Consider the following 13952-nt stretch of genomic DNA (forward strand, 5'->3'; position numbering starts at 1 on the left):
CGAGGAAGTCAAGAGAAAGGCCTCTCTCGCGGCAAAGAAAAAACACCCGGGCGTCCGTCCCAGACGTCGTACGGGCAAACAAAGTAACACCGAAGGAAAAAGGCCTAAGAAAACACCCCGAGACGGCAACACGGTAAACGCCACGGAGACGGGGCAACAGGAACGGGGAAGTTGCCGGTGCAGAAGCCGTCCCGTGCGGCGGGAAAAGACACCTTGCAAGGACTTCGTTTTCGGCTGAAACAATGACAAAAGAGAAGAGAAATCCCCCACCGTCTCGTGTGAAAAATCGAGTGGCGGCAATCGTTGCACCGAGCGGCTGTCACTCGCGCATCAACTGAGGGAGGTCCTCGTTTCTCCACAATTAGTAAGACTTAGGCTTGAGCTGAACAAAGACGGAAGTCTCAGATATAGAGAGGCTCATTCTCCAGGATAACTCCGCCAATACTGAGGCCACAGAGACGTCATGCGCAATTTTTCATCTAGCGCACTCCTCCCAGAAGACGCCTGCCTCCTCCTTGGCGGGGGTACGAGAAGAGACTGGAACACCACGCAACAACGTGCTTGGAAGACGAGACGAGAATGACGTCGAGCTGACTCTCAGCTCATACAGGAAAAAAAACTCGAGCGCCAAGGGTGCCCTTTTACAGGATTTTGCACTCAGTGTTACAGAGAAAAGAGGAAAAGGCCCAAACTACCATAGAGGCAACAAAGACTGCAAGACGCGCCACACGCGAGTGCCTCGGGCAGCTGTACCCGAAGGTGCTGCTGCCTGCCCCGCGTGCACCACGGGTTGTGTTGAGACAGCTCTCATTCGGGGCTCATTTCCAGCCTTATCCTTTCCTTTCACATACTAGGTCTATCTCAAGAAAGAAACCTCGTACTAAAGAAACGTTTAGAGCCGGACGCTTCACGTGAGGTACGAAAAAGACGACTCCTACTCATGCCCGCTCCACAGTTCGGCTCCGCTCCAAGCGCCGCACTCTGTACCCGGCCCGAAACAACGGACCTTCCCCTCGCGACAGCGACACGGTAGGCAACTAGCAAGGAATTGCGAGACGCAGGTGGGGGCATCAAGGTCCCGCCGCCGCAATTGTAACACACGGTGTCAAGAGGGAGGGCGATGCCAGTGCGTGGGCCTTTGCTTTTTCTGAAGTCTACCTGTTCCTCGAAAGTGGGAAAGATGTCCGTCCGTGGATTTTCACGTCTATTCTTTGAATCGTGAGTGGCGCGCGGGAAACAGCCGGCTGTACGCTCGCGGCAGAGGGAGACGGGGAAGCAAACGCGGAGGAGACGCTCAGCAGGCAATATTAGTGCAGTGTATTGTCTCGGATGACAATAATGCCGGTTTGGCTTCAGTTTGAATCTATTCGCGCTTGAGGGTGTTTTGTTCCGTCGGGGGCTTTTGCGGGGGACTACTCAGGGCACGCCCGGGGAGTCAAGAAGGCGAAAGTTGATGCAGTGTCGTTTCTTGGGGGGATTTATAGCGCATGGAAGAGAAGGCGTTCACTCCCCGAATTCCTGTCACATGGCGAGACACTCCTGAATCTTTGACTACGCAAGGACAGCAAAAGGCATTCTATGGCCTGCAACACGCCGTTACACGGCTTGCGGTTTTCGTCGTAGCCGTAGCGCAGTATGGCCAGTGTCCGTGGAGAATGCTGTCTCACACCGCTCGCAAGTCACCTTGTGCTGGTACTACGCGTTACGTATCATTGAAGTGGCATCCAAACGTACAGAGGGCTCTATGGTTGACTGTTCAGCCAGTCTGCAGGACACGGGGCAACGCGGGCGCGCGTGAGACAGGCCCGCGGCGTCTTGAACTGCAGCTCAGGGCACTTACTCCTCAATAGAAAAGAATACACTTGGGGCACGGGATCAGCGAAGGATTACAGAAGACTAGGAGTGGCTTCACGTTGGAGGAGGGCGCGAGAACACCGGCTGACTGTTCTGGGGTGGCACCGAGAACTGATGCACGGGGACTGGTCTCTTCAGGCGCACAGCCAAGCAAGGTTCTGGAAGACTTCGCAAGAAGTCTGTGAAAGGGTCAGTATTCCGGAGTCTTGAGTGCTGAATGAACAGTCCGCTAGAAGTGAAGTACTCTCGGGTCGCGTGATATTAGTTAAAAGCCGGCTATCCGGAGGCGAGACTTTCAGGAGGTCTGACTCCGGTGACTAGCTGCCGTATATATCAGCCACGGAGAGCAAGGAGAACTCTCGTGCTGTCCCTGTGTGTTGCAAATGAGCATCAAGGATGGGGCGTTTGTTCTTTTTCCCTCGCGGGAAGCCATCACTGTTCGTTACCGGTCGCGGTACTCCGGGCTGAGGTGGGGGCAGCGCTTCCCCGGTTTCAAAGACCCTCACTACCTTCGTTCCAACTGCAGGAACCGAACCGCGGAAGGTGCCGCCAGCTCAGCAGAAACTTGTTGCTTACCTGGGAATTGCACGCCAACATGTTCCAGCACTGGAGGACCACACTCTGCACAAGGAAACTTACACGGGATTTGAGGAGCTTGTCTCAAACGATGCGGCGCGCCTCTCTCAATGTAACGGCTGCTCGTAGGCTATTCTACCTTCCGCCGTGATGTTGGAGATTGCGCCCCACGTGTGACGATTCATGGAAAACCGTAAATTGAAACATTGCATACGCTCATTGCTTCGCATTGTTCGTCTCACGCTTTGAGACTGTGAAGGTAGGCACTTCAGAAACGCCACACTTGCCGAACGACACGAAAGGACTTTCTTCCGAGCAGCAGTTGACTTGCTGTCCACTTAGCGGCAGTTGATTCAACAGACGCCGCCCGAACATGGATGGTATGAGGCCCCCCCCCTCGCCGCATCTTCTCCGTAGTGGAGTAGCAGAGCAGCTTGCTGCCGGATTCAAAGAAAAACTTTCAGTTTGTAGTGCTTTCCAGGATGAGAGTGAGGAGTCTTTTCACGGTCCTTCGGAGTTACGTCTAGGCTCTTCTTTAGCTCAGACTGTCAGGCACGTAGTTCCACTTGTTCGTACGTGGGCCACCGCCTCTCGGCTGACACGGGATAGGTGACAAGGGGGGTTCGATTCCTCCTCCTACGAGCTGACATATTGCGCCTCGTCTGTCTCCTGCGTGTTAAGAACATGTTCGTGACTTTGGCCGTTGGTACAAACCACCGTTTTGCTCTTCTTGCTGAAAGGTTACCTGTCTCGTTCCGTAAAGGCCCGCCATATCTCTTCAAACGTCTACCACAAGTCATTTTTCTTTCTGCCGGGGTGAGACCTTCTTCCTTCGTCGCATATGTTCTATAAGGAAAGGCTCTTGAAACGCCCCACGCCTCTCTCTTGCAGCGTCGGGCGTGTTCCGCTTGACTGCGGACCTCATGTACCACTCGTGCAGACATCAACAAGAAAGGACAAAATCTCACGCGAAGACAGTTGCCATCAAGCTGAGCCCAAGTGCACCAGCTACCCACCCACTCGAAACATGTAGACTCGAACCTGCGCTTTCTACTTGATCATCGTGTTCCTTTTCATCTTCCTGAGGGGGGGGTGGAGGTACAGGCACGGTCGTTTCTTCCTGCGGCGGCTTATGGGTACTTGTCGTCGATGTTGACGGACGCGGTGTCGTTGTTGTAGTTGTTCTCTCCTCAGGTTCACTGGCTGGTGTCAGCTCATCCGATCCCTGACTGCCTTCTGGGTATTGACTTTCCGCCGCCCCTAGCAACGAGGACGTGTCTTCTGACACCCCGGCACCGGCAGCTGACGAAGGCATTGTTGAGACCCCCGACGCTGGTGTATTAGAGATGTCGTCTTCTTCGTCTGCTGGAGGGACGTAATGTGTGTGAAGCCTGTCTTGTTCTGGTTCTCCCCCATCATCCATGTGTGGCGCCTGTGGTGTCAGGGAGGCCTCGGTCGGGAATGATGCAGGCCTGTCTTCAGGCGAGGGTGTCGCGTCTGGCGACAAACTTGTTGAGAATGATTCGTGCTGATCAGCCGTGGAAGGAAGCTCCGCGTGCTGTTCATGGAGAGTATCGGGGTGTCTTTCGCTAGCATCAGCTCCAGCCCCTGATTCAGGAAAGGCCGCGGAGTGTTGTTCTGGTTCTGCCGAGCCATGGTGGTGAGGGGCCGTCTGCAAGGCCTGGTCACCGTAGTGTTCAGAAGCCCCAGGAGTTTCACTTGGCGGCGCCGGACGCTCCAGAGGAGGTGTAGGGCGAGGCTCGGGGACAGGAAGGTCTTCTCGTCTATGGCAAAAGAAAGGAAAAGCAAGACAATTCACATCTTTCTTTTTGTGCGTGTGAGGAGGGAGTGACCAACGAGATCGCCTACTTCGTTCATCCGGTGGTGGCGCAGGTGTAGTTGAGGAGGTTCTACTCTGCGGTGCTGCTTCTCGAAGGCTGAGTTCTACCGAACAGCCACGACGAGCACGTCTACATTTTTGGTGAGGAAAAGAAATCTGCCTTGCACCGCCTCTGGAAGTGCCAGACCACTTGAACCAGGCCTACACTGGGCGCCCGTCATGGGAGTAGGCGTACGGCTGTTTTCTAGGTAGGAGTAGCCGTAGGTGTTTTGAGTCGGGGCGAGGCGAGGCTGCCTACCGTTAGCGTGTTCATGAACACCCCATTCAACTAACCGATTACCGTGACCACGGTGCTTACATCTGTCATACATCTTTCCATTCTGTCTCTCTGACTGTTGTCTTGCTTTTTTCGATTCTGTCTGATTCTCCTATTCACTAGAAAGAACGAATTTCTTCTTTCTTTCCCTTTCCCGTATCTACTGACGTACTCCGAGTGGCTCAAGTCATGCTGACATACCTGCAGACACGACAGGGCACCTTGAACCCGCTCGGGTCCGTCCCGATATCGTACACTAACGGCAATTGTTCCGCTGCGGAGGTGCACCGATCAACGAACTTCTCATTGGAGTTTTCGCAGTACTCTACCGTCGCCTCCTTGCAGGAGGGAGATCCTTTTTCCATGACATAGTCCACTTCACACTTCATCATTGGGCACCGACAGTTACAGGCTGCGAAGAGCCCCGCAAGCTCGTCAAGTTGACTTTCGTCGTAGAGGGCGCTATAGTGTTCCTTCAGACGCTCTCGAAATTCCAGTCCTTGCTCGTCGATGCACCGATAGGCACTGCATGCCTCAGGCTGGGAAGAGAAATACTCTGATAAGGCATTCAGCTCCTCAGCTGTGCATCGGCCCTCACGGGGATCCTGAGTTGGCCTACCATTGCCAGTCTCGCCCCCGCCTGTCTCTTCTTGCTGCGGCGGAGTAGTCTGGTCTTCCCCGGCTACTCCAGCCGCCTGAGAGCTGCTGTCCATCGCTGTAGATGTAGACGGCGAGGTAGATGAAGTGCTTGTCGTGGTCGTGCTGGTCGCTTTTTGGTGTTCGGGAGTTCGTGTCTCGGCTGAACTGCCCAGCATATCAGGCTCCTCCTCCTCAGAATCGCTGGGCTCCGCTCGACGTAACGGAGAGGAAAGAGAATTAACTTCCTCGTCCTTGTCCCCCGCGTCTTCATCTTCTTCGGGATCCACGGCAGACTCGTTCCCATCTGAATTTCGCATAACGTCGCTGTGATTCATCTCATCTGCTGACTGCACTCGTGCGAGGGTTTCTTCCGTATATTCTTCCATATCAACTGGACGCTTGTCATGCGAAGCGAAGCGGCCCTGGAATGGCCCTCCCAGAGGAGAAGCACCGAATCGGCTCGCTTTATCCACAGGAGACAGAAACTGCGAAGGTACTGCCTCGTGTGTCTTGGAACTCGTTCGATGTCTACCTACTACTGAAGGAGCAAACCCTGTATAATGACTTTTGTCGTGTTTCCCGTGAAAAACTTTGGATGGAGTCATGAAGGCCTCCTCGTCATGATCGAACCTCGGCTCGGGTGCTTCAACTTCCGTCCAAAGTGCGTCGGCTGTCGGCGCCACATGAAGGCCTGTCTCTTCTGGATCTAGGATAGCTTCATAACCTTCCAGATCCCAGTCTGGGTATGCCTGTAGCGGGCGTTCCTCGTCAGTTGCTCGTACACCAGGGGGTAAGAAAGACTGAGGCCATTCGCCGTTGTCTCTCTGCTCGTCCATCTCGTGTTCTCCCAGACTCGACCCCATGTCTTTCAGGTCTGCAATGTCGTACATGTCAGCAAGGGGTCCAGAAAGCGGGGAATCGGTTTCGTACTGCTGTTCATTCGCCTCTGCCTCGTCCGCGTCCACGCCGTGGAGCTCATGCATCCACTCCTCGTATAGCTCTTCGACTGCCCCACCGTCGTCTTCCCGCTCCTCAGTTCCTGTAGCTCCGTCTTCTATTGTGGGTACGATGTTCTCTCTAGGGGGAATCTCCACGGTGGAGCTGACCTGGGAGGACGTGTGGTCCTCCTGGGGCCTCTTCTGCGCTTCGTTGGAATCTGACGCGTGGTACTGAGACTCAGGCATACTGTGTTGCGTCTCCGCTGCAGCGGGCTCTCCATCCGAGGTGTGAAGAGCCTGTTCTGGCTCTTGCTGACCGGCGTGTGTTGTGCGCCCCAGCTGATTCTCCTGTGCGACCGGCAGGCGATGGTTTTCCACTGTCGTGCTCTCTCTCTCTGACGTGGGGAGATCTTTCTCTTCACCGCGCGCTACAGGTGCACTTCTAGGCTCCTCGGGGGTGACCGCCGGCTCTGGGGACGACTGAGAGGTGCCTTGTACGTACTCTTTCTTCTCCTCCGGCTGAACACGCTCCGCGGTGTCTCCAGCTGGTGAGACAGTGCTCTCCCACTGGAGCGTCGGGTCCTGGCCGGCCACCGGCTCATCAGCGACTTCGTCTTGAGAAACCGTGGATTCCTGAGGGGAGTTCACGGCTGCCGGAGTATCTGTCCCTTCTTGTTTCTCTGAAACGTCACTCTTTCCACTGTCCTCCGCTGCTGAATCTTCCTCTGTGTCGTTCACCGTGTGATCCCCCGCTTCCGACCCCTGGTCCTCGCCGGCCACCGGCTCATCAGCGACTTCGTCTTGAGGAACCGTGGATTCCTGAGGGGAGTTCACGGCTGCCGGAGTATCTGTCCCTTCTTGTTTCTCTGAAACGTCACTCTTTCCACTGTCCTCCGCTGCTGAATCTTCCTCTGTGTCGTTCACCGTGTGATCCCCCGCTTCCGACCTCTGGTCCTCGCCGGCCACCGGCTCATCAGCGACTTCGTCTTGAGGAACCGTGGATTCCTGAGGGGAGTTCACGGCTGCCGGAGTATCTGTCCCTTCTTGTTTCTCTGAAACGTCACTCTTTCCACTGTCCTCCGCTGCTGAATCTTCCTCCGTGTTGGTCGCAGTGTCATCCGCCCCTTCAGGCAGGTCCGCGCCGTTCGCTGCGACATTCCCTGGTTCGGCTGCCGGGTGGGTCGGGGCAGTTTCCTGAGCTGACTCCGTGGTTTCCGGGGCCGCAGGCGATTCTTCTTCTCCCTGCGGAGTCTTCTTCGCAGTTCTGTCGTCGGCTCGGTCTCCCTGTGTACCAGCCACGGTATGGCTCTCCACTTTCGGCGCCTCGTTGACTCCGCTCACTAGCTCACTCCTTCGCCCGTCTTGAGTGAATCTGGATTCGGGGTTTGAGTTCGGCATTTCGGGGACAACTGCCTGCTCTTCGTTTTCTAAATGGTCACGCTCCGGCGCATTCTCGCTTGCCGTGTTTTTCTCCATCTCAGCAACAGTGTGATCCTCCGGCTGTGCAGTGCGGTGTGTGTCGTTCCCAGGTTCCTTCCCTGATTCGTCCGAAGTGACAGCAGATTCGTGTGTTGCATCTATGTCTCTGGAACTAGCTGTCTTCTCTTCTTTCTCCGGATGGTCGCTCGTTGCACTGTGCTCGCCCGCTACGCTTCTCTCGGTGTCTGTCACAGTGTGTTCGGCCGTGTTGGGCATCTGGTGACTGAGAGGCGTATCAGCCCTTTCCCGAACAGTGCCGCTTTCAGGTTGTTGAGGCGCCTTTCCGTCTACGTCAGTTCCCCGTAAATCTGTCATCCCTTCTTCAACTGGTCCTGGAATTTCTGTTGCCTTTGTTGGTCTGTCTGCTTCGTTTTTCTGGTCAGTAGAAGGCTTTGGACTCTCTTCTGCTTTGTGCTCCTCGTTCATCGCGGGCTTACTTTGCTCTGACATCTCTTTCGCTTCTTCCTCCGCGGGCTTTTGCGTGCCGTCCTCCTGGCGGCTCTGGTTCAACGGGGGGGTTACTGTGGCTGGTGCAGGCTGTTCGGCGGGTTGAAACGCCGCGGCCCCTGGGGTTGAATTCACCGTCTCAGAGGAAGTGTCTCTCGAATGTGCCGGGTCATTCTCCCGAGCACGGATCGAAGCAGCCTCCGGGTGTGCATGCTGCTGGTTGCTGTCCGGAACTGTTGTTTCCACATTTCCAGTCACCGGGTTTGAGGCAGCAACGGAAGCAGGGGTACTCGTTTGCGCTACCTGCTGTGCGGTTTCTGTAGAATGTTGGGAAGGGGCTACTTCTGGCAGCGCTGAGTCTGCACTGGCTGGCGTTGCGGATGCCGGATTCTCAGCACTTGCTGATGGGATCTGGGAAGTCTCCACGGGATTCTCCGACTTGGCATTGTCCCCTTCTTCGACCGGCAGATCCCGCTTCACAGCGGGCAGACCGGCATCTTCGTCTTCCTCGTCTTCGTCTGAAACGGCGTCAGGCACATGACTTGGCTCTTCCGGCAGAGGAGAATGTTCAGTTCCGGACTGCAGGTCCCGCTGGTCTACAGGGACCTCATCTCCAGTCAGGGTCGATGTGTCGGAATGCGCTTGTGATCCACGCGCCTTGGCTCTTTTCTGCTTTCTCGCATTCATTTTTTTGTCGCTCTGCTGCTGAGTATCGCCATTTTCTTCGGCTGCTTCAACACCACTGAGGCTTTCAGTGTGAGGCTTAACTGTATCAACTGCCGGTGACGCAGTGAGCTGGTCCACACCCAGGACGCCATTCGGAGAATCGGTGGTCTCTCCGGCTCTTGCTAAGCTAGCAACACGGGAGAGCGCCAGCGTTACGATGACTGAAAGGCAGATTACGCGGATGCCGAGAGAGGAGAGAGTGGCGCGAGCACCACCGGAATTCCGGGACTGTCCCGGCGATGGCGGTGACGCTGGCAGAAGACGACGGGCGGACGACCCCATTTCTGTCTCGGCGAGAAAGAAACAGTATGCAGACGCAGCAACAACCACGTGAAACGGGGGAGAGAGCCCCACCGGCAAAAGTTAATGCCTGAGAATCTACGTGTACCGAAGGGGTTTGGCCGACTTGTCATTGATGGCCATGCGCATAGTGGTGACGAATGAGTTTACCACTCCCTCGTATTAAGACCTTTTCAAAGAAAACATCAGAAATTGGTAATGATACCAGCTAACATGCTTGCCTTTCTACGCAAGGACCTGTAAGCGCCACTGGCACGTTTACCAGTAGTACCTGACAACATGAGGGAGCCGCCGAATATCCCTTGTCTCACCTCCAGTGAGTGGCAAGGTGGCGCCCTGCTGGGCGGCGATCACTTCGGTCTTTTTTAGCGGAGCCGCAACAAAGGAGGCGGAGAACCCTAGAAACATGTAAAGCTTCTGTAACAAACAGCAGGACGGCTATCGGGTTCACCGAAAAAAACCGCCGTCCCGATACGTTCACTGACAAATCAGTCGCTATACAAAAGGACTGAAAGACTGAAACATGCGGAGTCTGGAAAACCAAGTCGGGTACATGGCAAAGGTGGTCGCATAATCCAGGAATGGAGCGAACACGTGTCAGGTATCCGACACGTTACTCCGGGAGGCCCAACAAAACTGGGCGCGAATCGATATGTTCAACTGTCCACTCGCTTGAACGACGAACGGACTTCACTGCTAGGCACGGCTACAAAGAACACTATATTGAAACCTTAGAATAATCAGTGTGGAAGCAACACCCGGAGTGGTCTTGCCCTCCGGTGAGAAACACCAGCGTCAAAAAAGGGGGGGAACAGCAACAGGCTTTTGCCGTCAGCCAGTCACGCGCAGATCACTGAAAGCGGACGTCTGCCTCGTGTTTTTCTGGCGGAACACACTCACCAACACTAGACCAGGGCATTATCTTAGCTGGCTTCTACAGGACTCACATCTGTTCGAACAAGGGAAATCACTACTGTCAGGCAATTTCTCATTCCGCGCACGCGTTCTGCTGGGGTGCCAGAGTCTATTCTTTTTGAGTATCTCAAGCTTCTCCCCTTCTTATCAAGCCGCGGACGGCGATGCCAACGATAGGCCAAGGACTTGAGACAGCTGCAAGATCGGCTAGGTATCAAGCGCACCGTCTATGGCACGTAGTTGAACCCCTGTCTGCAGGCCCTTCCGCTATGTTCAACCTATGGCACGCTCCTTCTGTGTCAAGCTGAGGTTATCCTGACTATAAACTAATAAGCTCAGAGGCCTTTCAAGGGCCTGAAAAAAACTGCAAAGACGTCCCTGCGTGTAGCATTGTTAATAAGGGTTTTTACGCGGTAAAAGATCATGCAACCCCTTTACGTTGGGTAGTAGTGAATCCGGACTACAGGAACTTCGCCGGTCGCTTACACTTTCGGTCCAGTCGGGCCGGCAGCAGCATTTGTGGTTGCCGCGGATGTCGGTCAGGAACTCTGCGCTTCGCTGTAGCAGCTTTTGACTTCAGGATACCATAAGCACGGCCGTTTTCCGGTGATCCTTCTGGCGGTTATTTCCTTGCATGGAGCAGCGGTATACAGGTCCTGTTGCGTGCGCGCAACGTAGCAGTCCTGCAGTACTTTCCTTCATTTCTACAACGCACGTGATGCTTCTCTACAGCTCAGTTCTGGGGTTCTGCACTGCTACTACTTCAACAGCCGGCGAGACAGGAATACAGTCTCCGGGTGGGTTGTACAAGAGCAGAGCCACTGCCTATAGAGCTGAAATTTCCGGTTCACGGTGACGGCAGATAGAAAGACGTGCATCCTTACGTTCACGAAACGTGAAACGCAAAGCTCTTTGCTGTCTCTGCTTGTCTACAAAGGCCTTACACCACGATTCCAAACGCCCGTGTTTTCTAAGGCGCCGCTTCATTCGAGGGCCTGTCTCCCTTCTGTCGGCGGCACTCGCCGTTGTTTTCGGGAACCCAACAGAAGGGAGCCTCGTCTTTGTCATCTTGTCAGTTCAAACCTCCAGTCTGACTTCTGCTTTATCGCCCTATCCTAACAACTGGACGTCGCTATGAATGAACATTAACGAAATCAGAAAGCCTCGTGATGGCGGAGTGTGAAAACTACTGATGAGTGCGCCCCCCTGCTATCTTTGGCACCTTGGAAGCTTAGGGCCTGTCGCTAGCTTCGGGTAGAATGAATGCCCTTCTAACCGGCGGCTTTTAAACAACCGAGCAAGCATTCCGTTACCTGATAAAGTTCTTGCCAAGAAAAGTCCTCGAGAACAGAAAAGAAGATTCGGAAAAACGTCTTACTCTCGTGCGGCATCCTCGATCTCGAACAGCAGCTGAAAATGTGACTCGAAGGAAGCCCAGACAGTGCAAAGGCGACACGCGGTGTCTTCTTTCTTACGGGAAAGAAAACAGCTTCGAGACCTGCCTTCAGCAGACGCTATTCCGAACGCGTCAGCTGGGGAGAGGCGAAAAGGCAAAGTCAAATCATCGACACAGGTTCTCCCATCAATGCACGATCAGCGGTCACTGTAGTAAGATAAGAAGAGAGCCTATGGGCTAGCTGAGAAGGTATGACATGTGGCTAGCTCCGGTCGAACTCCTCCCGCTTTGCAGGAGCCATATGAAATCCAGAGAGACCTCCTTCTTTTCATCTGCCTTCACGAAAAACGCGAGGCTTCATCTTCTCATTCACATGGGTCACCCCTAGAGAGTATAAACGTGAGCTAGCAAGAAGCATAGCGCAGTTCCATACAGACGTCTATTCAAGAGCCAACAAAACAAGGTGTCTATGACCGACCCTGTATCCGTCTGTACAGACACGTGTCCAAACCTAAATATATGTATATATATATACCCCAGTGTATCTCTCTGTACATCCAAGTGCATATACACATATCAACATGTATATATATGTATATATATCTACTAGGTATAGGTATGGAGTATATCATCATTGTCTTTCTGTGTTGTTTATAATCCTGATTTGGTAGGCTCCGTCTTGAGACTTCGGACGTAGAAATTGTGGTCGAGAAGGCGCCTAACATTGGTACATCTTTCACGTACATCTTGAATAAGATCTGTAAAGACGTCGAATCTCTTTATGACAATTGACGTTACGAGAGCCTGCTTAACGGCATCAGGCAAGACTGGAACTTTGAAAGCATACACCGGGCAATACCCATAGGTCCGCTCCACTTCCGCGTGCACTATATCCCGAGGAATCACAGGCCCAACCCCTCCATGAACGACGGGAATTCTCATGCCCACTTCTTCCTAAAGAAACACACCAACAATGAGGACAGACAGAAGACAGAAAGAAAGAAAGAAAAATGAGAAAGAGAAGATGAGAAGATGATTTCCTTCACCCTTATGTACATCGAGAAGATATTTCTCTTTATGAACTTCCCTTCTCGTTTAAGATAGAAGAGAGAGTTCGCAAAACCGCATGAACATAGACGAGACGACGCGTAGATTCCTACAGAGAAGAAACAAGAATACGTGGAGATCCTATCAAAGGATCTCAGAAGAGGAAGTTAAGAAAAGAAATCCACTTCGATCTCTCTTTCTCTCGTCCTCGGTTGTCTTATTCTTATCTACATGAACCTGTCTTCTCCCGCTTAGGACCGAGAAGAAGGAAAGCCCCGTAGTGCGTATCGAGACAGACAGAGAGACAGACAGACGTACATCCACTTGAAAGAACGAGAAGAAGAAGATGGACTGTCTGTCTCGTTCATTTCTATCAGAGAACAAGCTATACATGCAGAGCCTTTCTCTATGTCATCGAAGAAGAGCTGTATATACACTGAGAGAGTTCGTTTCTCTCTTCTTTTACCTGAAGCTTCTCAAGCTCGTCCAATACAACGTCGAATGTGCCGACCACATCCGTCCGTAGAATGATAGGAATGACAGGTGCATCTCTCGGGGGCTCCTTGAGAGATGAGAAGGATGGAGACGAACGTCTTCCTGACTTCTGTAAACAAAGGCGAAAGAAAATGCCCAATGAAATAAAAGGCATAGCTGTCTCTCTGTGAAGGAGTCTTTTTGACAGGGATATTCTTCTCTCTAGACAAATGCCCCCCTTATCTTCTCTTTCTCTCGCCCTCTCTCTTTCTCTCGTATATATATTATCTCACTTTTTCTCGGTATACCCAGATACAGATGGCATCTTCTTCTTCGTCTTTTCTTCATAGCCTTCCTTTTGTGGAGAAAAAGAAATGGTAAAGTTCATGGCTAGCATTCATTAAAGGACAGCTCTCTACGTAGATAAGTTTATATATATATATATATATATAATAGATAGACTACAAGAAAGACACAAACTCGATCTTTTCTCTTGTCTCGTTTCTCATATAGGGCCTGCATCACCAGTGGCTCACCAGGCATTAGAAGGAGCAGACTCTCAGGTGTATATACACCCATAGAAAGGGGCTCAGGTATATCTATTTCAGCCATCTCCAAAGACAGATTCGGTCTTCAAGATCTCTCCTCAACTATTTCGCCATTCATAGATCTCCCCCAGAAAAAAGAAAGAAAGAATGAACGAAAGCGTCTCCTCATGTGAAGAAATGACGAGAAGTATGAAAACGTCTTCTCGTACCTTCGATGTCTCTCCTCCGTCGATGCCTGACAATCGATTTTCGTCTCGATATTCTTCTTCTTCTCCCATAATCTCCTTGATCTCCTCTACTGTTAGAGGAGGTTCACGGAGAGCATAGCGCCGAATTCTCTCTGCTTCCACAAGCATCGCCCTCTCTCTTCGATGCTGCTCCCGACGCTCTAACGCCTAAGAAGTCAAAGCCAAAGCTCATGTAGCAACACGTCATACACACTCTTATCTATCTATCT

General features: G+C 52.8%; 2 protein-coding genes across 2 annotated transcripts; both read right to left on the reverse strand.

Annotated features, from left to right (window-relative positions):
* Positions 1 to 2448: 2448 nt before the first annotated feature.
* CSUI_009850 (proteophosphoglycan related) lies at positions 2449 to 10374 on the reverse strand. Its single transcript, XM_068069959.1, has 2 exons — positions 4788 to 10374; positions 2449 to 4214 (listed from the first exon to the last, which is right to left on the reverse strand). The coding sequence occupies exons 1-2, from the start codon at positions 9095 to 9097 to the stop codon at positions 3395 to 3397; spliced, it is 5130 nt and encodes a 1709-aa protein (XP_067918064.1). The 5' UTR covers positions 9098 to 10374; the 3' UTR covers positions 2449 to 3394.
* A 527-nt stretch (positions 10375 to 10901) lies between these two features.
* CSUI_009851 (elongation factor tu gtp binding domain-containing protein) lies at positions 10902 to 13925 on the reverse strand. Its single transcript, XM_068069960.1, has 3 exons — positions 13705 to 13925; positions 12940 to 13077; positions 10902 to 12380 (listed from the first exon to the last, which is right to left on the reverse strand). Exons 1-3 carry the CDS (start codon positions 13849 to 13851, stop codon positions 12078 to 12080), a joined length of 588 nt encoding a protein of 195 aa, XP_067918065.1. The 5' UTR covers positions 13852 to 13925; the 3' UTR covers positions 10902 to 12077.
* Positions 13926 to 13952: the final 27 nt, after the last annotated feature.

The sequence above is a fragment of the Cystoisospora suis genome (genome assembly GCF_002600585.1).
Source record: "Cystoisospora suis strain Wien I chromosome Unknown contig_6184, whole genome shotgun sequence".
Lineage (NCBI taxonomy): Eukaryota > Apicomplexa > Conoidasida > Eucoccidiorida > Sarcocystidae > Cystoisospora > Cystoisospora suis.